Genomic DNA, 27,350 nt, shown 5'->3' with positions numbered 1-27,350 from the left:
GGGTCAGCCATTTATCGTCCCCTTCCGACGGACTATCATCGTTTCCTCAAGACCATACTCGCAGATGGTGTCAAGGGAGAGCCGAAAATTGAGTTCCTGAAATTTTCATCCCAAACGGGAATCGAACCAGGAACCTTTGTGTTAGTAGTCCGATGCACTTACCACTACACCACGGCTCTCAGTTTTTAGTGGGGTTTGCGTTGCTTAGTTTTTAGTTTTTTTTATGTTGTTTCTAATTTGTTCTATTTTTTGTCTTTTTTAGGAATTTTAGTCATGGTGTTGTCAGTTTATCAATCTATTAGTTTGAATATCTGATATCTATTGTCCCTCTTTAATAAAATCAGAACTTAGAAGAAGATAATGAGATAGATACTTTTAATTTTGAATTATGAGTGGTGTATGCGAAGTTAATTATTTTAGCATGAAAAAATGTGCAGTCTCCTTCAATGGGCTTGCTTCATTATAAGGGTCCTTGCACCGTGAGTCTCAAATCACATTGTCAGATGGCATAGGAGTTTGGGACTACTTTGACATGTAACACACTGTTATATTCTGTAACTCTTTTTTTGCTTGTCTAAGATTTCTCTTTAATGGCCATTATGGGGGGGATTCTGTTGGTAATACATCAGTATAATGTGAAAAATAGGTCAACAATTGTGGTTAAAATATCTGTTGAAGAGAACTTAATATTGCTTGGTGAACAGTGTGCCTTACTATTTGTTAAATCAACTATATGTGATCCAGTAACCTTTGCATGTTATTAAAAAAATTGAATTCAATTTGAGGAAAAAATTCCTTCACCTTCGATTGTTCACAATTGAAGAAATTGTCCTTGTAGGTGTTTTCTACTACAACCTAGACGATATCGAGTATCCGTAAAATCGCAAAGATACGACATGCATGTCTAGATGTTTTTTCCTTTCTCAAAGGTTACGTTTTCAATATTACTTTACCTAATGTAGTTATATTTGTGATGAATTGGTTTTCGTCTACATTGAAAGTTTTTTTTTTATATTGAACATAAAAGCCTTTGTTTTGATATTTTTTTACCTTATTAGATAAAAGAAATAAGTCTGTATGCCCATTGTTAAGTTTTATTGAAGAGTATTTGATATTTAAATAAGCGTGAAAATTTGACAATTGCAAACATTGTCACCAATGTCTCTGTTAATGTTACTACATGATAACATTATGTCACAACAGATTTTTGCCTATTTTAATTCGTGTTTCAGGTAATATATTACCATTTTACAACCATACTAGACTGATTTGATCTTTTTCTGTTTTATGTGTGATTGTTTGATGTTTGTTTTAAAAAATTTGGTTTTTGATAAGATTTTTTTGTACTCTTATTTGCTCATTGCTCATGCATTTCTGAAAATGTATCATTAATATTTGATACAGATGATAAAAGCAATATCACATCTACATTAAACGACATGGAAATATTGCAATTAAATGGTGGAAAGTTCAATTCCTTTGAGATTTACCTGTCATCAACTATTTCTACATGGAACTTAAAATAAGAAATGATGATGAAGGATTATAATGATGATAACAGCTAGATATATGCATGGAATCGATTTTGACCAAACAGAAAATAAGTGTGTGTGTTTTTCCGCTCTTTTGTGCCCCTAGGGATGTGCAGCTAGAGACAAAGTTTGCTCGGGTCCATGAATCTGTATGTCCATTCAGTCTTGTTACTGCTTTCAAGTAACAATTCTTGCCAAATTTTAATTAGACTTATATAATAGATTTATATCAGCTATGCCTCAGACAAATTTGAAAAATCTCTGCCATGCTGATCAATTAATTTTTATAAGAGTTATACCCCTTGGAAATATTGTTTATATGTTGTTGTTTTTTTATTTCCTTCCAACCAGTTTTTATTGGTGGAGAAAACCACTGACCTTCAATAGGAAAACTGATTATCCTAGTCAATTAAGATTGGAGTCGTCAGTACTCCTACATGAGCAGGGTCCCTCGAACTCACAACCTCAGTGTTGACTGGCTAGTGATTACAGTAGTTACTACTTAGACCACTCTCCCACTGAGGCCCCTTGTTTATATAGAAAGTTGCATAGTTAGCACACCTGCTATTTTGATTATTTTCCCCATTTATCTTTAATTTTGAGGGTTCTGATTCCAAAACATGAGCTTAATTAGCCATATTAATTTAAAAATAATTAACTGTTTAACTTTTCCAGAATCGAGTCAAAAATTTCAGAGTGTCGAATATAGAATAATAACATGCTATGAAAAGTTTAGCCTGCTCTTTTTATTGGATAGATAGCATGTCTAGCACATTACTAAGGAAATCACACTTCAGTCAATATTACAATAAAGTAATTGATCTTATTTAAAAATGTGCTAGACCTCAATTTAACCGATTTAGCAGAGCAGAGAAAATTGAACATATCATACCATGTTAATTTGTATGCTGCATTTTATAAATTTTTAAACTTGACTTTTGACAAAAGTAAGAATCTGTGTCATTTGACCTAGATTTTATGCATGATTGGTTTTGGAACTTCAATGTGATTCTTAGTGTTAGAACAAAATGGTAATAAATAGATATTTCTTTATTTGTTTCTGTTATAAACTGTTGTACTCAGGGGAGCATTCTTGAAATTTAGCATTGAATTTTTTTTTAAAACAATTTGATGTTGTTTGTTGAAACAATATTCCTGATAGAAGTAAAATGGATATGTCTAAAATGTAGTACATCAATAAGTTTGTAATTAGTAAAGTGTAACAACTAATATCCTTGCCCACTCCATACTCGATATTGAAGTTTCATGTAGGCTTCATTACAATAGATCATATACTAATACATTTGTATGTTAAATTACATGGATAAAAAGAACATCTGCTAGGATTATTACGCCAGAAACGAAATTAATCTGATGGACTAATTGAAAATTAAGGTAGAATCGGCACCAATAATAACATGGCAGATACTGTATTTACAGGATAACTCAATGTATTACTGCAAATTATATAGAAAAACGATGGAATTCATTTGACAATCGATGTTCATCCATAAAAATGTTGTAATGACAAAAATATAGATTTTATTTTGCAGCCATTTATATCTGCCGATCCCTATCACACCATCTATCTATTGCTTGAATCCTACTGGAGTAATTTAGTTATTTTCTAATAATGCTTCCATAGTTATCAAACCATATATCACAAGTGAAAAGTTGAGTAGGAAATTAGGAACATCACATTGGCAGATTTTCTCCACGTTATGACATTTTTTTTTACCTCCTTGTCATCATGGTGCTGTTATGAGCACTAATGGATCATCACAATTATTTATTTTTCATAAATCTGTACCTTGAATATGATATTGGAGGATATTGAATATCAAAATAATTATTGTTACTATTTAATCCGTTTTGATGAGTTTTGGGTAGACTGTATTGCAGTATTATCTTTGCCTTTGGTTAGACAGATTAAGAGCAGGTAGCATATTAAAAATTAGATTACAAAAGAAACGGCATCTCATAAGGAAGTATCATTGCTACGAGATCATTGCTGATGCAAATGTCAGCCCCACAAGCACTGATGTCAAAAGTATATTACTTATATTGCCCTAAGATAAATTGATTTTGTTATGTCTCTAAGGCTAATAATGACGATAATAAGAAATTCAGACATAAAGCTTTTCTATATTTTTATACATGTTGAAAGTGCATGTCTCTTTTCCATGGCAAATGTAGTTTTCAAAGGTCATGACTCTTACACTTTTTATCATTTCATTGTACTGCTGACTTACTATATATGATGTTACGTGTGGGTTGTGGTTTGCTAGAAGGGTCTATAGAGGTCTAAGATGCAAAACCTTTATTTTAAGGCCAAATTACCAAAACAATTAGTAATAACTAAGCCTTACTTATATACTTGTTGGTATAACAAACTTTGTAAATCGAGGTTTGCTTTGACTCTGTGGTATAATATTTTTCTATACTCTTGGACTCCTAATGGAATACAGAAACCCAGTGGGGTAATCAGTGGTTAGTTTTTAGATGTTACATTTAAAAAACGAAGATGAGGTATAATTGCCAATGAGACAACTCTCCACAAGAGACCAAAATTTCACTAAAATAGACAACTATAGGTCACTGTAGTTGACCTTCAACAATGAGCAAAGCACATACTTACAGCTTAATCAGCTAAAAAAAGGCCCCAAAATTACAGTTTTTTGGAAAATAAAATGAATTTTGAAAATTTTTTATGTGCTACTGGGGTCAAATAATGATGAATTAATTTGAAACACAATTGTTCATTCTTATACAATCTTAATCTAATTATTATATAATGATATTTTTTTTATTACTTCCTATGCAATACTCAGACAATTGTCATATAATACTGGTAATCGTTTAATTCATTCTACCTTTTGAAAATCTAGAATATATCTTCCACCTGAATGGCATATTTATTTCCTAATATTTATTTAATTGTGACAATTTTGACAATTTAAATCTTGTATGCATTGAGATGAATGTTAGAGAATGTGTATTGCAGTGTCTACCTGTGAAGACAGACAAATCGGTCAGACAGGTGTGATCTTCTAATAGTCAGTTGTACAAGATTTTAATCTCCAGATCCTATCAGTTTCATTATCACAGGACTTAATCCCTCTTTATTTTAAGTAATAAATGAGGTACTTTGTCAGAAAATATGTGCAAACAGTTATCTGAAACATGAGACGAATTTCGGGTTTATGACTTTAGATTGCAGGTAAATTACGGGAATTAACATGGGCAGTCATTAAATATATCAGATATTATAATATGAACCCAAATTGAATGGTCTCATGAAATGTGTAAAGTGCTCACTTCTTTAAGAAGAATTCAAAAATATGATTTTTATCAGTTTTGACATTTTGTTTTTTGAATATTTGAAGAAATCTATATCTTTAAATTTCAAAAATAACATTGATCATGTTTCAAAAGTCGTAAATATCATAGGAAGAAATTCCTGACATGTTAAATATTAAGTAAAGTGAAATAGTTTTTTAAATAGTTTAAAATTAATCCATGATGTTAATGCCACCTGGTTGGTTGCAGGAATTTGTTAATAATTTTGAAATGGTGTAGGCATGAATTTTGTCTAATTTATGTCTACCCTCCTAAAGTTTGACAGAGAAATATAAACTAGATAACACAGGAACAGGTTGAAAAAGTTTATTTTCTTTCCCTGACTTAAGTGGGGTGTAGTCATAGTCTTTTAAGTCCTTCTTCCACTAATTGAAAACTTTGAAGTTTTTGAATTATGGAAAAGTTCTCAATTACTGGAAGATTTAACAGTTTTTTGTAACTTCAACCTGGGGTTGCATGATCTTAAAAGCTCGTAGATTTGCTGGTAGATTTTTTGTTGTTGTTGAACTGCTGTTCCTAAAAATAATATCCTGATTTCTAAATTGATGAACAATTTGTTTAAGCAGAGTATTTTATGAAGTAGAATAGTTTTCCAACAAAAATGAATGAATAATATAAAATTTAATGAACAACTAACCCTCAATCAATTTCAGAACAAAAGTTAGATTTCAACATTTCATTGAATGAACTATTTGCAATCTAATATCTGTCTACATTTCACTTTATAAACAGATGAAGTTGTTAAAAGATAAATGGTTTTCCACACTTTTGATTTTTAAATGTATCAGCCTGTCAAGAAGTTCAAGCTACCATCATGACTATGTCATCTTCACCCAGTAAATGTCAGTTGGATTGTTACAAGATCAAAGATTGCACTGAAATCTTATCCAGAGTTCAATTTTCTCTCTTGTCATTTTAAGTTTCCCCAGTCTGTCAGTTTAAATCTCCAATTTCTGTTTGTATGCAGAAAGATACCTCTATAGTAAATATATACTTCTGAATGACTTCATAATACATGTCTGTATCTTGTCTGCTTTTCTTTCTCTCTTTTATAATTTTTAACTTACCTGTCTTAAATGAAAATAAATAAACAAATTGAAATTAAGTGATTATAATTAATTCAATGTCTGAGTAAAAATTGAACAGTTAATTCGTATTAGTATCGATTGGAGGGGAACTTCACCCAGGGCAGGTAATAATAATGTGACTGCTGCTGAAAAAAAGAGATATGCATGTGGTCACAAATTTTACATCACAACAGGCCACACCTAGAAGACTTTTTTTCGCAAGCTCCCTCCCCAAAAACCAATACTTAATTTATAAAAAAAAATCTCATCTTTTAATTGGACTTTTAGATGAGGAATAACATCAAAGCGACAGTGAAAGCACTTTACTTCTGTTTTTTTTTTTTACATTTGTAACTCATGATTTTATGTGATGAATTATAGCACCTTATGCTTTCTTAACAATTAAATAAATGACAGGTATAATATGTTAACATGGCAGGTTTGAATCATTGTTAAAGGTCTGTACCTAGGAAAAGCATTGCTTCCCCTTATCTCATGTCTGTTATAAGTGGTTGATGTCAGGTTCTTCCTGTATGGATTTTATGTTAATATTAAAGATTTGTTTGAAATGATAATTAATTAATCCTTTTTGTTTGTCATTGTGAATTAGGTTTTAATTTCAAATTTGGTTTGATTAGGAAGTCATTTGCACTTTATAAAGACGACAGGCACCAGTGTAAAATTCTGTGGTTTTAAGATAATTAGATAAAGACTTTGTTTTACCTGTAACAATTGTCATATACAACCATGGTAAGATTGTTGGCTCTAAGAGTAGAATGTTTGATATTCACAAGTACATAATTTTCATTCTGCTTTCAACAGATAAGATTTTTCAATAAAACAAAGAAAAAAAATAAACAGGATATTGAAGTAATAGATATCCTATAGAGAATTTAGTTGTGCATTTTGTATTGGATTGTATAAAAATACATTGAGTACCTGGATACCCTATGTTTTATCTATTGTCTCATAGGGGTAATTTTTCTGGATATGTGTGTTTGAAGATATTTAACCCTAATTAAACTCGAGAAGTGAGAGCTTATTCTAAGTCGACCTATATAATCTGTCTGTCAGTCTGTTCGTCTGTCTATATGCTTTACAGTCCAAACAATATTTTGTCAACTATTAAATAGAATGACGTCATAGTTGGTCAGCAGTTTGAGATTAATGAGACAAGAGTTATAATGTGTGTGTGCGTGTGTGGGTGTGCACTTTTATAATTGTCAGACACCAGTACTTCTTGTTTATGTTTTCTTATCTGTGCGTCCGTTCATACTTCCTTTCTTCTGTCTGTTTGTTCGTTCGTTCGTTCGTCTGTTCATTGGTTCGTTCGTCCGTTCTTTTGTCAGTCCATCAGTCTGTCCTGCTTTAGGTTAAAGTTTTAGTCGAGGTAGTTTTTGATGAAGTTCAATCAACTTGAAACTAAATACACATGTGCCCTATGATATGATCTTTCTAATGCTAATGCCTAATTACAGATTTCCCCCCATTTTCATGGTCCACTGAACATAGAAAATTATAGTGGGGATGGGGCATCCGTGTACTGGGGACACATTCTTGTTCATAATACATGTTAACTTATTCAATTACATGCAATGATATACTGTAGGTCCAGATCTAGACTTGGTCTTGTCTTCATTACTTGTTTCATTTCTTAGACAATAGATAGCTATAGTACTATCGGGTGTCTCAAAAAGAATATAAATGCAAATCACAATTATTGGAATTACACTGGTGAGAGAAACAATGTAATTTCTTATCTGAAAAATATCAAAAGTCAATAAACAAACATTCTCTAGTTCTGCAGACCTAGCTGCAGACATACTTTTAAGGTCAATAGACAAACATCCTCTAGTTCTGCAGACCTAGCTGCAGACATACTTTTAAAGTCAATAAATAAACATCCTCTAGTTCTGCAGACATACTTTTATACTTATTGAATAGGTTACCCAAAGTCAAAGTGTTGTAGTTTTGGGTTTATATTTGTTGATGCTACAAACTGAAAGGTGAATTTTCAATGCTGAGATGTGTCTTGCAGATTTGTTCTTAATTTTGCATACAACACATGTTTCTTATGACAGAACATATGCACCACTGTTGCTAACCACAGACTTTGGCATAACCATTTAGTTAAATGACAACATTTTTATTGCCATTTAGAAACACTTCAAATATTCTTTGACTGTCTCAATTTTAAATATCTTGTTCTTTAACACATTCAACATTAATAACAGAAACCATTTCATAGTTTGATAACCTTGTTTTTTTTATAAATTTGTATTTAAATTTTGTATTATTCTTTCATTACAGGCTACTACTTTGTATTGTTTAGTGTTAGAATGTGCAGCAGGGGGAGATCTTTTGGCTTATATCAAAACTCATAAAGAAAACTGTTTACCAGAGGAGAAAGTCAGAGTATACATGAGACAACTAATTTCAGCAGTTCATTATTTACATGAAAGGGGTGTGGCACACAGGTAAGTTCATTTTTTAGCCCACCTGCCACAATGGGCAAAATGAGTTTTTCTCATCACTTGGCATCAGTTGTCCGCCATGGTCCGTTATTAACTGTTACCAAAAACTTTTCCACAAGCTACTGGGCCAAACTTTACCAAACTTGGCCACAACCATCATTAGGATATTTAGTTTAAAAATTGTGTCTGATGACCCAACCCACCAACCAAGATGGCTGATCTGGCTAAAAATATAACATAGGGTCAAAAGGCAAATTTTGTCTATTATTTTTGGAACCATTATAAAAAATCTGAAAGGAGCAAACATGTTCAAAATAATGTGCTCTGCCTATTGTCGAAACTGTGAGACAAATTCTTATAGCAGTTATTGCCCATAAATGACAAGTTATACAACTTTTTTTTACATTTAATAAATTTACCATAATTATAATGAAAACTGTTATATTTAGAGAAAAATGTTTTTTTCCATTATCCCTGATATGATTTAAATTGTAGACAATTTAAAAATTACTGTAAATCCTATCATTTGACAAGATATTACCTTTATTCCTCATGAAGGAACCCCTATGACGACCCTCATACTACATAATGGGAACTCTGTTTTGAGTAATATATGAATGGAGATATATATACAAATTTAAGACTAGAGCTGTAAATTATAAAATAATTGAAACAATTAAATATTAATTAATAAGAACAATATGGAATCTATTTGAATCAACTCTCTAAACTAAGTCAGTAGATTTTTACATGCACTCATGGAATTTATAGATATACATATTATAGTCGATTGACATACACTGGAGAATGGTTTCAATATAAAGAATGATTCTCTACTACGTTATCAAACCATTTCTCTCCCTACAGACCTTGTTTGGAATCGATAGCTATTGATTTTAGGAAGGTAGTTAACCATATCTCGTATATAACATTTATTCTTCTTTATGGTCGTAATTTGCATTGCAATTCAAAGCAATTCTATCTTTTATGTAACAGTCATGTTAAAACAGAACATGTGTTTAAGCAGGTTCTTATGATAGTCATTTTCTGTCCATTTTACAATTGCTCTATTATACACAGAGCAGGAACAGCGTGATCTTAGATCATTGAATATATATGTTTAGTATTATTATGTGGGAATTATATTAATTAAATCCCAGTAGGGACTCTATGAATAATGAAAGAAGCTGCTTCAACACGTCGTCAAAGATATTTATTGAGGTTTTGTCAGTGTTCCATGTAGTAAATGTCTCCAGCGTGTTGTCGTAATTAAAAACACTGACCACTTACGACCTTACTAAATATTTATGACCCTATATGGGCATCATGAAAAACACTCTGTAGGCTGTACACTGTTGTTTCCGAGTCCTAGCTTTATTTCCATTCAAAACTAACAACCACCCATTGGGAAACCTATGGCTTATGTGTATTTTGTCTTAAGAATAAACTGTCATTGGATGGAAAAAGATAATTTTGGATCATTAGATTAGACACTAAATAATTAGTATCACAAGTAAATGTTTGATGTATGTATAAAGGATAGTAGACATTTAAAGCTGTTTCTATGCTTAAGGTTCAGCTATTTGAAATGATATTTCTTAAATATTGATCTATTTACCAAGTTAATCAAGGGCACATACTTATGTAATGGTTGTTGTTTGGAAGAAAGCAAAAACAATTGCCACGAGGTAGGTGTCAAAAGTAGTGATTTTTTCAAAGAAGTTTTTGATCACCAATAGACCTCCATTTATTCAGAGCTTCAAAAACATTACTTCCTTATGGCAACTGTTCCAAAACTACAAGTATTTCCTTTTTTTCCAAGAGTTCTTTATATCATCTCCCATACCTAAGCTGGCTTCTGTACTTCAAAAGACAGATCTTGTCACAGTTCAGAAAATACTTTTGGTTCCTTTAGGTCATGGAATGTGACTCTTTGACTATACTAAGTGTATGGAAGTCTGCTAATCTATATCAACTGTACTCATATTTATAATAAATCATTTTTATCCAAATATTTTGAGGTAGTTTCAAAAACAAATTATTGATTTCCTTTATATATTCTTGATAATCTGTTACCCTTCATGGTTAACAGTATTTGTATTTTTTGAATAGCTTCTAATGGTTATAAAATGGTTTACTGTAACTTAAACGAGGAATTATAAATCCCTCCCTTTATGCTTTATGCTGATGAAAAGTGGGGGAGTATTGGATTCTTGTGGCAGCAGATTAACACAAAATTATCAAGCCTTAACTTAATCCATATTTTATTGCGATTTGTCAGTTCCGTTTAAAGTCTTTTTAAAAATCACAGTGGTTGGAAATTTTCTGTCACAACCAAATCTCAGGTAAATTCATATGCAACCAGCTGTTTCACCTGACCAATGTTGGCTCCAGCAAGGAATCTTTTTTTGAATAGCCCTTGATTAGAGATTTAACCAATATAATTTGCATGAAATATGGATTTCAACACCCACCATTTCACAATCACTAATTAGAATATTGTTTCAATACTTTAGAGTAAGCTTTGATTTCCTCAGATTGTACAGTACTGTGGATTCATTAATTTTCTTTGGATTTTTCATGGATTGAGGGAAACTGACTTTTGTGGATATTTAATTACGTGTGTATTTCGTGGTTTTGCTAAAGTCTGCAAACAAGCCAATGGAAAATTTACAATTTGTTGAACATTTAAATTTGTGGCTATCCTGTACCTTCAAAATTCATGAAATTTAATATCCAACAAATATTAATGAATCCACAGTATTTTAATGAATCCACAGTCTTTTAATGAATCCACAGTATTTTAATTTGTAGACACATCTGTGACAATGATGGTTTAAACCTATAGGGTCCTTGAAGAATATCTTGTTTAAACTTTATGACTTTTTTATAACAAACTTTTGAAAATTGTAAGACTATTTTTGATTTATGTAATGGTTTGTCAAGTCAGATCCATTACATATCTTGTAAATTATTCCCAAACATATTTTAATGAAATTTTGCAAAGAAATTTTTCCCAATAAATCTTCTCTTCTTGTGAAGAGAAGCTATGATTTAGTTCCAAATTGAAAAGAATGTTTTCGTTGCTGATGTTGTTTCGCTGGCATGTTAGGTAGTTAGATAGTAGTGCAAGTCGGATTTTCATAATTAAAAAATTCTCCAGAGACTTTCTGTAAATAGAGAAGTAGAGGGGAAAGTTTGTGTAAAAAATCAATATATAGAGATACAGAAGATGGAATAGTTTGATTTACAAAATAAAATTATAAACCTCTATAATATATCTTTCATAACGCCCCATAATTTACAAATTATTATGAAAAGATTGAAATGTGTTAAACTATAAAAAATAGGAAGCTGCAAGTTGATAGGAAATGTCTTTTATTCCATAATACATTTTTGCTGACTAAGGCATATAATATGCATAAATTTCTTTAATATACCATACATACATGTAGGCCCCCTTATTTACAGCACCCTACCTGCTGGTGTAGAATTTTCTTGCTGCATTGATGACTCATTGATGCCTTCAGTTGTTATTTGCTTTTTGGTCGGGTTGTTGTCTCTTTGACATATTTCCAATTTCCATTCTCAATATTATTATTTTTTAATAATAAAATGCAGACATCAAAAAAAGGTTTTAGATCAAATTGATTTATTGCTACCCTTAAACTATCCATTCTTTGGTACATTTTCATTTCAGCTATGCAAATACAATTCATACATTCATACAAGGGACTGGTATTTAATGGCACAGAACAAAAAAAAACTTTTTTAAGGCAAGGTGTAAATGACCAGTAAAAATCAGTTTAAACAAATACAAAGCGGTGACTGTGTTATATTTGTGAAGTGATATTTTTATAGTTGTGGATAGAGTACATGTATTGTTTGCTCTGGTTTAAAATTTGGTCATTGCCCTAAAGATAGTCGAGGCCATCAGCTTTTGTACGCTTGACATTTATTGTGTCGAGAGCAAAGTGGGAAGGGTTACGAGTTAAATTACGCTTCTTTCATGTAGGTAAAGTGACTGTCATTTAGGCTCGCTGTGGTGACCCTTATACTATTTGTTATGAAAGGGAGAGAATTTAAAGTTTGTTAAAGAGAGAACATTAAGGTATAACGTATAATTATGAATGAATGAAATTTGCTTATTGAATGAATGTGTAAGGGAAAACATTAATTGGACGTTGTTATTAGCTGAGTGAATTTTAAATGGATACTGAGATCAGTGATGTACTTATTATACAGATAATATATACCTTGTAACATTATCAAATGAAGGGGTTAGAATAGTAAATGGACATTTTATATTGAATTAAAATGAGGGTATCACTTGAATAGTATTACTGAATATTAGCCACCACTTAAGTCTCTGCTTGAACTCTTTAATGAAATTCAAGTTGGACATGATTATTATTCTTTTAATTTTTTTTATGAAGATTTCTTGTAGCATTAATTAGATTATCATTTTGTTTCAAAAATTTGAAAAAAGAAAGATTTTTTTTCTCTCCCTGAATATGACTGAAATAGTTGCTACCAGATTTTAAACAATTGGATACATTTTTCATACATTTGAGATGCTTGATAATTATGATGTGCTGCATATTCTTTCATACTTTTGACCTAAAAGTAACAGACAACAGAGGTTCAGAAAGCCAAAATAGGATCTTTTGGAAAATAAAAATTCAAACCTAAAATGGCTCATCATAGAATGGTATTGGCTATAACAGGCGCTGATTTAATGATAATATGAAGGTTTTTATGAATTTAACCTTCTAAGGTATTCTAAACAAGAAGGATGTAGAAAATAAATTTTCCCAGGAAATGACACTTTGTATGACAGGACTACAAACAACGGAATCAACAAAAAGAATAACAAAACGATTAAAAATATTTCATGATTCACATTTTTTTTCACAATAAATTGTATTGTTATGTTCATTAACATTTGAAATTGAAACTTTTGTTTGAGTTGAAATAATATGTGAAATATTACCTCCAAAAATGTCTGACAAAGAAGTGAAAGATTTGTGATAAGTATTAATTAGATGAATTTGTCATGTGTATCAGCACTAAGGGTGGCCATGTTCTGTGGATCCTGAGATAGTATATCTCCTATTTCTTTTAAATTACTCGGTCCATATCTGGTAAATAAGTAGTACCATTGTTTGGGGTATATATCTAGTAGGTAAAACATTAGTTGATGAAATTTGAACGGCTTTGTGTTTTAAGTGATGTGCGTGCATCAATTGAGGTCTAAATAAGTTTTTTTCGAAAGGTGTTTAAATTCTTTTGCCAGGATCATCAGTTTTGAATGTAGCCATGTTCTAGTCGAATAGATCAAAAACAAACTAAAGATGACATCTCGATTAAGAAAATTGGCCTAACAAATAAGAAATGACTGGATGTTAAATAGTTTGTAACCCAATCATGTTAACGGTTAATTTTTTAACCCTGGCAGGTGAGGTTTAAAGGTATATTATAGAAGGAGATAAATGAAACACTTCATGTTTTTTTGTATAACTGAACAGTTCATAAGTCAATGTTATTCACATGGTATCAATATCGCAGTCATTTTTTTCTTTAAATCTTGCGAATACTTGAATGAGATTGGTGACATTTGGGGGTTGGAAGATTTTCAACTGATTCATCACAACTTTTGTGAAAGGAGGAAAAAAATGTGTATTAAGTATATTGAGTTTCAATTATCTTAGTATTATCTGTAGAGATTTAGATAAATATGTATGATTAATGAAATGGTATTGAAATTCTCATGAGAAAAGATATAATTACAAAAATGATGGTTTCAGTATTTGTCATACATCACAGGAGCTATGCATCATAAAACCTCTATTTACCAATTATTTTATTGCATCTCTGAGCTGCAATATCTTGCTGAGGGCTGTTTGTTTTCACTTTTGTGTTTTCTATATCTGCAATATCTTGCTGTTTGCTGTAATTGCAATTTTCACTCCCATTTATTTTAAGTGTTGTCAACTGGGATGTATGGCTGATGCACATTTTTGTTCACATTTTTATGTTGCAGTCTGACTATGACACAGTGTCTTGTTTTGTTCAAATTCTAATTTGGTTGTTTCGTGTATGCTGCAGTGTCTAAGTGATAATGTTCACATATTGATAATTTCTGTATGCTACATTGTCTTGTTTTGTTCACATTTAATGTCTCCTGTGTGAGTCAGTGGTGTTCACATTTGATGTATTGGTTGTTTGGTGTTTTCTGTATGCTGTATGTTTTGTTAACAGTTTGATGTTACTTGTATGCTGAATTGTCTTTGTGCCCACACAGGATAACTTCTGTATTCTAGTTCTACAGTGTAATTTATTTAATTTATTGTCTTTTTTGTGCAGCAGTTTTTTTTTGATCATTTTTTTTATGGCTTCTGTATGTTACAGTGTCTTAATTAATGTTTTGTTCTCTTTTGTTGTCTTCTATATGGTGCACTGTCTTGTTTTGTTTACATTTTGATTCTTCTGTATATTGCAGTGCCCTATTTTAAGTTCACATTATGATGTCTTTTGCATACTTCTTGTGTCTTGTTTTGTCCACTGATGATGGCGGTCATAGAATTAAGGAAGGGGGGATTATAACTTTACCACTTGTAGCTGCATAATTACATGTATTCAAAATACGACTACAGTTCAAGTATCCCAATTTAATAAATAACTTCTTTTTTCTTTTGCAAAAATATCTTTTTCCTGAATGCATATGCTCAATGTCTTTTAAATTTAAGACAAATATTTTTATTCATAAAGACAATTATCTAAAGTTCTTGACTATTATGTCATTGCAACACATTCGCTCATATAAATTTTCCTTCATCAAAATTGGATATATTTGGAGAATATCAACTTGTGACTGGTTTGATTAATGTTTAATTTTTAGTCCGGAAATAGCTATTATTGTGATTGTACTTTGATTTTAAAACTCTGTATCTATGACGTCAAATAATTCCCAAGAAAACCATGCTCCCAGTTTTAATATTAAAACAAATAGGATTATTTGATATAATAATTGCCCTTGGGCTTCATGTGAGTTATCTCTGATGAAATTTCTCTTCAGGAATAGAGTCATTTATAGAAAAAAAAATGAAAATAGAGAGAATTAATAAGCTAGAACTAATATGCATATTAGATTCAGTAAAACAAAGCAAAGTGTAGTCTTGGGCTGCTTAAAACTAAACTTAACTTTTTATGGAGTTTTCTCAATCAGCACTAGTTCAATTGGAAATAAAGGTTTAAGCAATCTTCTAAAATGAAATAAAAAAAACATTTGTGTTAGTTTTAGAATTTGTCTCATTTCAAAGTCTGTCCCAGAAGAACTTAAATGACAGTTGATGTTCCCTTGTCATCCCCCTTTGTTTGTTGGATACTATTCTTTCATGTGTTTCAAGGGTATGGTTAAGCCACAAATTTAACTGTTTAAAGTAGGAATTTTCTTAAAAGACTTTGGTAATACCACCAAATCAAAATTTTTTGAAAAATCCATAAAAATTTGGTATTCGCAAAAAATAAATGAATCCATGGAGTGTCAGAATCGATATAGCTTACACCTTCATAGATTGATGTGCAGATGTATTGCAATTTTGGGCATCTCATCATTAGCCTTAAGATGTAACATACCCAATATTTCAAGGTTCTTGTGAAGGAAATTATTCTTGTCAAAGTTATAAGTTGATTTTAAAACAGAATGATGTCATTGTGGAATGAGAATAAAACTTTTACTGAAATTTAAAAATTCTATACTATAGAAAGTCCCTGGATGTATGTATGAATGACCATGAGTTACAATAGTTGCTGAATCACCAAATAAGTGTTGCCATGAAGCTTCAAGGAAGCCATAAAATACTAACTGTCCATATACTAAGTTATAGTACATGTAAGATGTCAGGAAAGGTTAACCCACAATTCATGACCTTACATGTATACACGGAAATTAATAAAACCTTGTGGTTAATCTCATTATATTTGAGGAGGAAAAAATAATAAAAATATGAGTGAAATTTGGGAGGATTATTGTCGCCTTGTCATTTGTTCCTTGTTGATGTAGGTGGACGGATCAGTCAGAATTTATAGAAATGATTCCAATTAATTAATATGTCAACAGTACCAGAAAACACATTGCTTCACCTCTATATATAAGTTGACTTCATGTGATAAATAGACATGTTTTTTGTTGACAGTTTGGATATGATTGTTAATTAGGAACAATATTTTGATGACATTTAATAAGTAAGTTACATGATATGAACAAGGTTATTTGAATCCCATATAAATTCTTGCATATAAACAAGGAAGAATCTTCAGACATGATGGACAAAAAGTCCAGAATTAAGTCACAAGACATGATGGACATAAGTCACAATCTTATTTAAACATTTATTTCTTATTTTAAGTGTGATTGCTAACTTTTGATTTTTTTTCAATGAATTTAGCATCACTTATACAGTTATTTATTTAGTGGAAGTAAAAACAAATTTTTTTAGAATGTTGGTGAAAAAAATTCTTTTGTTTAAATTGTGTACTTGAGTTGCACTGGATAATTTTGAAAAATCATCAAATTTCTTCAAATTTTAAGATTTAAATGGCCTTCGTTTTACATGAATTATTTCACTCTGCCCCTTCCCCTTAAGTTAATAAGGTTCATTTAATGATACCCTTGACCGTCAGCTTGTCCTTCTGTCATCTCATTATAAACCATACTCAAGGCTAAGAACCTAAATTAGACAAAGATCAAATGTCTGCGTCATTGTTCTAGAGTTTAGTCCCTTTATAATTTGTAAATGGCTAATTTATCTGTCCCCCCACTCAAACTTAAGTTTGCCTTATGCAAATTTTATGAAAAATTACAGGCTCTTGACTCAGTATTTTCACATTTTTTGAGTGGGGCATTGATGTCCTCAGACATATTCTTCATTTATTTCTAAATAGACTGATTAATTTATTTATTGTTGGGTTTAAAGCCCCTTCAGGTGCATTTGTTTATATCATGATGACAGTTTGTATTGCTAGTGTAAGCTTAGTAGTTCCTGTAGAGAATCAGACTGACCAGCAGACACCCACAAAAGTGCATCATGAATGTAATCCACAGTAGGTACTGCCTATTAGTATTGACAAGGAATTTTTAAAAAGTCTACCTCTTGTCAAAACCTGGCAGTGATTATATGACATTTCTTAATCTGATGCACCTTTAAAATGTCTTGCCCCAACTTTATGTCATTAGAAATTTGATAACATTCCATTTTACACAGGAGATGTAACATTTCAAACTTAGCTCCATAAATACAGAGTAATCACAAATCAATTTATTTTTTAGAAAGCTTGGTGGATTTAGATCGCATGTGTAACTGATGTTGCCAATATTATTTATTTGTTTTTCGTGAAGAATGGTTAACTTGATTATGCAGAACACATTAAAACAAGTCTGGAGTACATTTATCAATTCTATTTCTAAAACAGAAAACTTTCTTAGAAAATATATTTTTGGATTTAAAAATGCAGTTAGTTCTTGTTAAGAATGATGTTTCAAGTTGAAGACATGTTATGTTTTGTTATTCTTTCATTCACACGTGGATACATCAATTCTTTATGTTTTGGCATGTAAGGAAATGATAGAGTCCCATGTTTGTGGCCTTTATATTTGTTTTTACGTATTTCCTATAAGATGTAAAAACCTCAGACAGTGGTTTTATCAGATGCCACATGTTCAAAAATATACTTATATTTGAATATTTTTAACATGATGTTTGTCTATATTGCATTAATTAAAGTTAGTAATCCAAATATGTGTATCGAATGTTTTGATAAACAAACGTTATGCATGTCATGAAGTCACAGTAAAATGTGTAATGTGATTTGATCACTTATATAATGACTACGTTCAATATGTTGTAGTACATTCTTGTGGTGAAAGGTCAACTCTTTGGCTTTGACAACTGCTTTTTTAAGCCTAGTTGTAATATGCTAATTTTCAACAAATTGAGAAGATATTTTATAGCTCAATCTAACCATGAGGAATATTATCTAAGGTTATAAAAGTTGGATCTGGAAAAAAGAAGTGGAAATTGGAAAATGAGCACCCCATGGTCACCTGACCTTCAATCATCAGTTTAGAAAAGATGAGGCACCTGGTGACCATTACAGAAGAAAAGATATAAAGAAGCCAAAAAAGTCAACAAAACAGAAAACTAATGAAGAACCCCTTGAATTCCATAAAAAGACCTTAGTAGTGTGAGCACAGAGACTGCATAAGGGTAAATGTCAATGGTTCCTTCTTTACTGGAGGCACTGGTGGTGATGATCATATAATAAGTACATGTAATAGAAAAACTTCTAAGTTAAGTTATGTATGAACACACAAATAAAATCCATCCATACAAAAATTCCTTTTATTAATTATAATTCCAAAAGATTATGTACAAAAATAAAAGTTATGACCAGGTCAAACATTTTATCAAAAACTATGTGACCTGAATGTTACCAAGGAATTAAATAGATATAAGAAGATACGGTGTGAGTGCCAATGAGACAACTCTCCATCCAAAAAACAATTTAAAAGCATGCATAAATGTTGGTAATGGCGTGATTGTTATAGCTCTCCAATGAAATAAGACCCATCATCATATGGCTTCTGCAGTTAAAAAATACACATATATGTGAATGGATATAGGAAGATGAGGTATGAGTGCCAATGAGAAAACTCTCCATCCAAGTCAATTTATAAAAGTAAACCATTATAGGTCAAAGTACGGTCTTCAACACAGAGCCATGTATTTTTAGTTTGCTATAAACATCTGCTTTTCTATGAATAGTAATGAATCTGTAGAAAGTATTCAAACAATAACATGACTGTGGTTGTCTTTTAAGAAAAAAGAAAAGAAAATTGATTATGTGACTGGGAAACCCCTTTGATTATGGACTCTTACGAAAGTTTATCCACCATAACAGTCAGTCAGTGGTAGTGCCTTTTGTTATCTTTTTTTTCATTTGTATTGTTATTTCACCTGGCCCTCAAAGGCCACATGAGCGTATAGTCATACCATCATTTGGCATATCTAACATATGAGCTACATTAATTAATCCTTTAGTGTTGGTTTTTTACTGAAAATGACATTTGCAAATTAAAGATATTCCATTTATGTATGGGCAATTGTGTCCAAAACTGTTGGTAACATATTAAGTTAGCTTTTCTTGTTTTTTTTGTTGTTCTTTTGTTGACAGATGGCCAGCTAGGCAATATTCCCCGATCAGGAGACAGTGTCCATATCTGGAGACAATCTCCCGATCTGGAGACAAATTGATTCAAAACACACCAAAGATCATGAATATAGTCAGATGTATCTCGATTTGGAGACAATGTTAACATGGTTAATGTCCAAATCACTTAATCAGGATAACAACCTTTAAATTTGAATACTACATGTAGTTATACCAGTTATACACTGTACATTTAAAAGTTTTCTGGCTACTTCGTACATGCAGATAATGAGATATGGTATTTTATGGACATATATATTAGATACGTTTCCTCTAAAATGACAGTATGAAACCAACCTTTATTGTTGGGAAAAAAACAATTTTCTGTAGTTATAATCACAATTATATGATTAATTATACATTCTGTCATTTCAACCTCAGGGGGGTGGGGACACTTCAGTGCTTAATTACGGGGGTACATACCCGTAGCCACGGGGGTTCGGACGATCCTTTCCTTGAAAACAAATAAGCACTGTTAAAGTGAATGTTCTGTTCGAATTTGGACTGTTAAAGTCGAGTTTGTGAGTCCAACAAACCCCCCCTGTGGAAATTCCTGGCTACGGGCCTGGGGTATCGCTGGCGTTCTGGTACCCCACCCTTATCATAAATGTATAATATAGATCTAAAGATGTTTACCTTTTCATATATTGAGTTGGTAAAATTGTAACCTTTAACCGTATTTGGTTGAGGTTCATGGGGTGTGTTGGAAAAGTGGAATATTTGAAGATAAAATTTTATTTCATATATACATGTACATGTAATTGGAACTTTAGACCTTATCATATATTTGAGTAATGTCTGATAGTTTTCCAGACCTATATTCCCATATTTTCAAGTTGAAAAAAAAACATTCCAGTGGCAAGTCCTATCAACTTGTATATAGGAAGTGCCCCCCCCCCTTTTAATACTTTAGTATATACTTATTGAATTAATATAAATATATGCATCTTATATATGCATGGTAAATTTGGTAACATTTAAAAGACTCATTTCCACTTTGGCTAAGTAAATCTACTTGTATACATTGTACTTTAAAAACAGAAATAGCTGTAGGATGCCAAACAGTTGTGCATTTTCATATGAGAAGCAATTGTCAGGAGTGAGGAGAGAGATATTAAGTTCAACCTCAAGCATTTCAAGTACATGTATAGAAATATTACATGCCCTAAAAGAGCCTTTTGAACTTTTAATGTTACAAATAAACTTTGGTGCATCATGACCAATAGTATGGTCTATGATTTGATGCACGTACTGCTCAATTAGAAACAATCTTGTTTCAATATTAATTATGTCGGGAGCAGAATGTGGTCAATACTAGGTGCCACATGCACCATCCTAGCATATCAGTCAAATTTTTATGTTGGTTCAGGAATGCAGTTCATGATGGCTGGCTGTCTTCTTGATGTCTTCCCAAAATCTCATTTTCATTCATAAAAAGAAAAAATACAACTTTGAAAGTTATATGATTTGTGTGTCCCAGTTGTTCATAAATTATATAACTATTGATGTGTTTTACATAATGTATTTTATCCAAAATCTATGTTTATGTATTTTGAGAAGATCTGCATCAGCAAAATGGGGATCAGGTTCAAAGTGAACCAGGAAAATGTTTGAGTGACAGGTTTATTTGCTTACAAAACAAAAAACAAGAAATGTTTTGAGGTCATATTAGTTTATGTATTTCCTGTACTTATACTTGTAGATCATTCATAATTTTCTTCTTTTTTAATTCCCAAGTGACAAGATAAGAATTATTTGTGATGTAATTGATTTATAAATATTCTTTTTATTGGTATGTTATCAGGAAAAAACATGCCACAAAACATGAAAGTCTTGTCAATTTTTGATACATTTTGGAGACAGTATATAATTTAAAGACTTTGATTTATTAATAATTTTAGCTAGGCTTGTGATACCGTATAGCGGGTTATTTTCGTGGGTGTAAATTTTCGCGATTTTCATTGAACAAGGTATACGAAATATTTTTGCTGTTTTTATTTTGGCGGATGAAAACTTTTATTAATACCTTTGCATGTACACCTTTAATTTGGCAGAATTTATTTTGGCGATTTATTCTATCCGCAAAAATAAGCGAAAATTTACACCCCGCGAAAATAACCCGCTATACGGTACTTTATTGCAGCCACTTTTATTTGAGCTTTTATTACAACGTAGATGTTCTAATGACCGATTTTCAGATATGTTAAAAGCCTTTCCAGAAAGACAAGCAAAACAAAAAATTCTATACATCAGTAATTGATGGTTTGTATAGATAAGTAATATTACTAGACTATTCCACTTATACAATTATTTCAATTTTAATTTCAATATTTTATTGGAAAGAGCACAATAGAGGCGTGATCCAAATACAGACAATTATAATAAAGAGAACATTTGAAGTTTATGCATATGATTAATAAGAAGATGTGGTATGATTGCCAATGAAAACACCAGAGCTCAAATTAAGAAGAATTTTTGTTAGCAATTATAGGCAAACGTACAGCCATCAACAATGAGAAAAACCCTTACCCTATAGTAGGATAATAAAAGGCCAGACATGAATAATGATAAACAGCATGCTTGCAGTGTAAGGTTGTGCAAAGTATAATATTGCAAATATGCAGTTTGGTTTGTGCAGTACATTTACTTCAAGCTGAACATTCAGATGGACCTTTATATTAAGGCTTTATGGATCAGTCTCAAAGATTTAAACAGTCAAATGAATTTTAAACTTAAAAGAAATTTGATACAATTGTTCAGGGTTATAAGCTTGCATGCTTTAATTCCATCAGACTTATAATTGGGTAAAAAGTAAATTTCATCTCAGATCTTCCTTCAAAGAAAAAGTGCCCTTTATGAGGACCAATCAAAAACAAACAGAGCCTGTTACGGTTTGTTCTGGTTTCAATCCAGTCTGTGTTTTTTTTTAGTAAAAGTGTAAATGTATATAATAATATATGTATATTTAACATGACAAAGGTATATTTGACAGACTGATAATTTTATACATGACAAAATATAAGTAAATTTGACAGTAAAATCATGATGTCTAAATGGTTGAGGTAGTTGTGAGATAATTTATGACATATCAAAGACTTAAGCATGTTTTTATAAGGTAGTTACTGCATGTATTTGTATTATAAATGGATGTCTTCTATTTGTTTGATCTTCCCTTGGAAACTAGTCCAAATTAAACATAATATCTGATGCTGTTTGATTCCAGACATTTTTTTTTATCAATTTACCGATGCTGAGTTTGATGATGTTTATTTTTGTGCAGATCAGTTACGTTTAATTGTTGCTAGGACATTACGCAATGTCAACACTCAATATTAAAAATGATATTTGTCTGGTATTGGACTAGATATTAATTGCAATATCTATTTCCATAAAAAGCATTTTTACTTCATTTCTCCTTCAGGTTATTACAAAAGATTTGCTTTTTTTGGGTGAAATTGGTTTATTAGAATGCTTAAGAGTCTGATGTCTTCTGTACTCTTCATTGTAAATGAAGAATCGTGTTTGGAGATTCCAATTGATTTAGACATGTTATCTTAGTTTGTTCAAATATATACAGGATTGTGAGATTGTTTATTAAAAGTGCAAGACTATCTCTCATGTACCACAAAGGTGCAGTCACCATATTGACCTAGGAATGAAGAATATGACATTAAGGATTCATACACCATTACGTAGTTACCTTATTCCATATAAACACAGATACTAGTTTATAAAGTAAACATCCTTTGATATACTCAGAGCACTACCAAAACATAAACAGACAAAAAAAAGTATCTATATTGATATTAATGATAATATTTTGAGTACTTCTTTAGTGATATTAACCTTAGACTTAAAACAGATTTGTTTTGTAAATTAAGCTTATAAAGAAATATTTAGGTTTGTGGGTATATGATACCTATGTAAAACATTCAGTAGCACTGGTGTTTACTTAGTCCTATATTAGTACATATTTTATTTACACTATCATAGGATGCATATCTATATATAATCACACTTTTTCTAACAGTTGAAAGATGAAGAAAATGATCATTTCTTGCACTGAAAGTCTTATATTTTCAGTACATAAAAGGATTGTATGTGTAAAACTCTAGTATGTGTAAAAGTATTGGTCTTTATTGTATTCCTGGGGTTTTACTTGTGAAAAATCTATCAAGTGTTATCGATCAGATCAAAATAAATGGATCGTGTTTGGTATAATTTTTCTTTCAAATATTAGTAATGATTTTTGTTATATCGGTTTTGTCATTCTTTCCATCATTCAATTTATCCAAAGGCCCAGTTCAGAATCATTACAATTGTTCTATTATTTGTTTAATTTATTGTTTGTACATAACACAATGATTTTTAATGATTAATTTTTCCTGATTTCTAAATATTAGCAGAAAAACAGTCAGTAAATGGTATTTGTATCACATTTCTTCAGCGTAAAGATCCTGTAATGTAACCTTTTAACCCAACAAAGAAGAATAGGAAAATTGTCGGCATTTATGATGATTTCTTCTTTTTCCTATAACAATGTGTTTTGTTGGATAATGTCAATTGAGCTGATGGTAGATTATTATCGGGAGTCGAATGGTTTGACTATAATATCTACCCAGGATTCCAAACAAAGTGTGCTTCTGTTGCTGGTATGGGATGAGAGGATAATTTATGCATTGTGTATTGAGATTTAAAACAGATAATAATCAAGGTTAAAAGTTGAAAGCTTTTAAAATATTGAATAAATATGTAAAAAAAATATTTATATGGAATAGTATAATTAATAGATTTTATATTTGAATACATGTTTGTACAACGCTGAAAAAGCCATAACAAATGACTTCTTAAGCAATACATTAGAAAATAATCCTTCTAGACTTTGTTTTTCTTCAGATTTCCAATATGTATGCCACTGAAAATGACATAATTGCATGCCTAGCCATAATTATTCTACTATTCATATTATATAAGAATCAGGAATTAAAAATAAAATCAATACTACAGTGCATCCTTCCTCAGTGAATGGGACAACACCTTAGAGCATCTAGCCTTAATGTTACACTGTTACATCTATGAGGGAAGATGAGACTGCAAATTCTATAGAAATAATCAAGGTTGAAGAAATCAAGGTCACTGTGACTTGGTCATTAATTTTCAGTAGATATTTGATATCTCTAGTTGAGGATATATATCAATGGATATCTTATCTGTTTTGTGTCCTTGTTTTTTCAGTACTGGAATGGTTATCCTATTTTTTCAGTTCTTTGATATGTTGAATCGTTGATTTAGGATTTTTGGGCCCTGGTATTGAATTGGTCCACACTTATGTCCAAAGGGTCCAAAATTAAAGTTAGTTTGATACCATCTAAAATTGATTTTTTTCAAGTTCTTTGATAAGCTAAATCTTAGAGTATTTAGATATTGGAATTTGGGCTGTAACAGTATATTATAAATTTGTCCATATGGAGGTCCAAGAGGTTGAAAAGAATTTTTATTGTTTTATTTCATCAAAACCTTTAATTCGTTGTGTTCTCTGATATGCTTATTCTAACCATGTATTCTGTTTTTGGATATTGGAACATCAAGGTGAATAGGCCAATTTCAAATTTTTAAGTACTAAGACCACATTCTTTCTGTGTCAGAAACCTATGCTGTGTAAAATATCTTATCACAATCCAATTTATTCAGACCTTTATCAAGCTTGAATGTTGTGTCCATACTTGCCCCAACTGCTCAGTGTTTGTTACCTCTGAGGTTGTATCAAAGCTGCACCCTGGGAGCATTTTATGAGGTATTCTGATTGATTGATTCTTGCAAAATGCCTAGTGCCAAGTATTTCATGTATATTCAAAAAAAAAATCCAGTAGAGGAACATTATCTCTTGTTACTGTCACTCATACTTAAATTAAGACAATTAATATCATGGTTTTGTGATCTTTTCATCAATTCATGGTATTGTGATGTTAGTTTTTTTTCCCTTGTCAGTCAATGAATAAGATTCTTGTCAATCTGTTTCTCATAATATTAAATTTGTATTTTTATCTTGCCATTTCAGAGCAGCATTGCTATGTTTTATTGAGTTAATTATTCTATATTTTGTATCTTGTCAGATCAGAAATGAAGTTGTTAAAACATTTGTGTTTCATGATACCTTCTGTATCTTTTGATTTAGAGTGTAATAGCAATCTTATCGTTCCAGTTTACTATCTAATGTCAGTTCGCTTGGCTCATGGTTTATCTCTCATTCAGCTTTATATTGCTATATTTTCTGCCTGAAGGTTGGTTGTTCTTTCAGGGCTCTCTGTCTCTTAATCCACCAATCAAAACTGGCGGCCTTAATTAAAGCCAATAGTGTTGAAAGTGGCATTGAACATGAACACTCAATCAATATATTTATTCCTTATATTTTACTAAGTTATTTTATATATTTAAAAAATGTGCTGATATGATCTAGGGGTTAAACATAAAAAAAAATCTAAATTAAATATAGCATTACTATTGCATCATATATATATATTAAAGTTGATTGCATTTAAAAAACAGTATGACTTATTCAATTTTTATGCAAATTTAAAAATAATACTTATTATAGTGACTTTTAATTTCCCTCTTGTTATAACTGACAATTGATATACATATCCTCTCTCAAACACAAGGTTACAGATCTAGAATATGATAGGCTGGCTCTAGAAATCATGTATTGTATGAAAATATTAAAATTCTGTATGAATTTGATCAAGAGCTTAATAGACATTTTTAGTCATTGAAAACAAAGTTATTCATGCAAAAGAGTGTGATAGTAGCTTAACAGAGACAGATTCAAGGGAGGGCCCAGGGGGGCTTTAACCCCATCCCCACTTTACTGTGAGGATGAATTTGGTTGATAATATAGGGAATCACTGAAGGATGAATGTAGCGGCCCATCTCTTAGGTAGTCAGTTGGTCCCCACTTGTGAACATTTCTTGGACCGCCACTGCTCAACCTGAATCGATTAATTGCAGCACCTTCACAATTTTTTGGAAATATGTTAAAATTTGTGTATATATTTATTTTCCTTGGAAATGACTTTTACTCAATAATTAAACAATACCCCTTCTGACCTTTTTCTATTGAGTTCTAAGGTCTTCTACCTGTTAGTTCTGTAAACTATCATAAACCTTCACTTAATTGTAGTGTATTGTTGTATAAGTCAGTTGTTTTGTAATTCATTAATATAATTGTTGAATAATTGATTGTTTTTTTTGGTCACAAAGTCCTTGGAGAAATTTTGTAAGTGAAATGTCACCTTTGGCAAATATTTGGCTTTAATTACCTTTAATTTATATTTAAATGTTATAATCATTTAAAGTGTGGTTGATTAACTCTGAAATAATATTTTTCTTTTTGATGAAAATATTTTTGAAACTTGTTTGGTGAAACTTAAAACTGATATATTGTACATTTCATGGTTAAAAGTGAAGTCTGTCAGAGGTCTTTGTTGTATGTTAATCTAATGGATTATTATCTATAGAGTTAATGAGACAGGTATCTGACCAAAATATGACCAATATGAAATGACTGGTTATCTTTTTTAACTAATTAACCGCTTTGTTAAGTATAGGGTCAAATATTACATACATATTTAGAATTATATCATACTTAG

The 27,350-nt window shown here is 31.1% G+C and overlaps 1 protein-coding gene across 3 annotated transcripts in view; it reads left to right on the top strand.

Moving 5' to 3' along the window:
* Positions 1 to 27,350, top strand: part of LOC134681014 (uncharacterized) — a 117,257-nt gene that overhangs the window by 30,642 nt on the left and 59,265 nt on the right. For all 3 annotated transcript variants that reach the window (XM_063540382.1, XM_063540375.1, XM_063540390.1), the window contains one exon: positions 8,270 to 8,436. In XM_063540382.1, the coding sequence (XP_063396452.1) occupies positions 8,270 to 8,436 (167 nt within the window). The remainder of the gene's footprint in view (positions 1 to 8,269; positions 8,437 to 27,350) is intronic.

Source organism: Mytilus trossulus, chromosome 1 (genome assembly GCF_036588685.1).
Source record: "Mytilus trossulus isolate FHL-02 chromosome 1, PNRI_Mtr1.1.1.hap1, whole genome shotgun sequence".
NCBI lineage: Eukaryota > Metazoa > Mollusca > Bivalvia > Mytilida > Mytilidae > Mytilus > Mytilus trossulus.
This window is presented reverse-complemented; position numbering and strand designations above follow the sequence as displayed.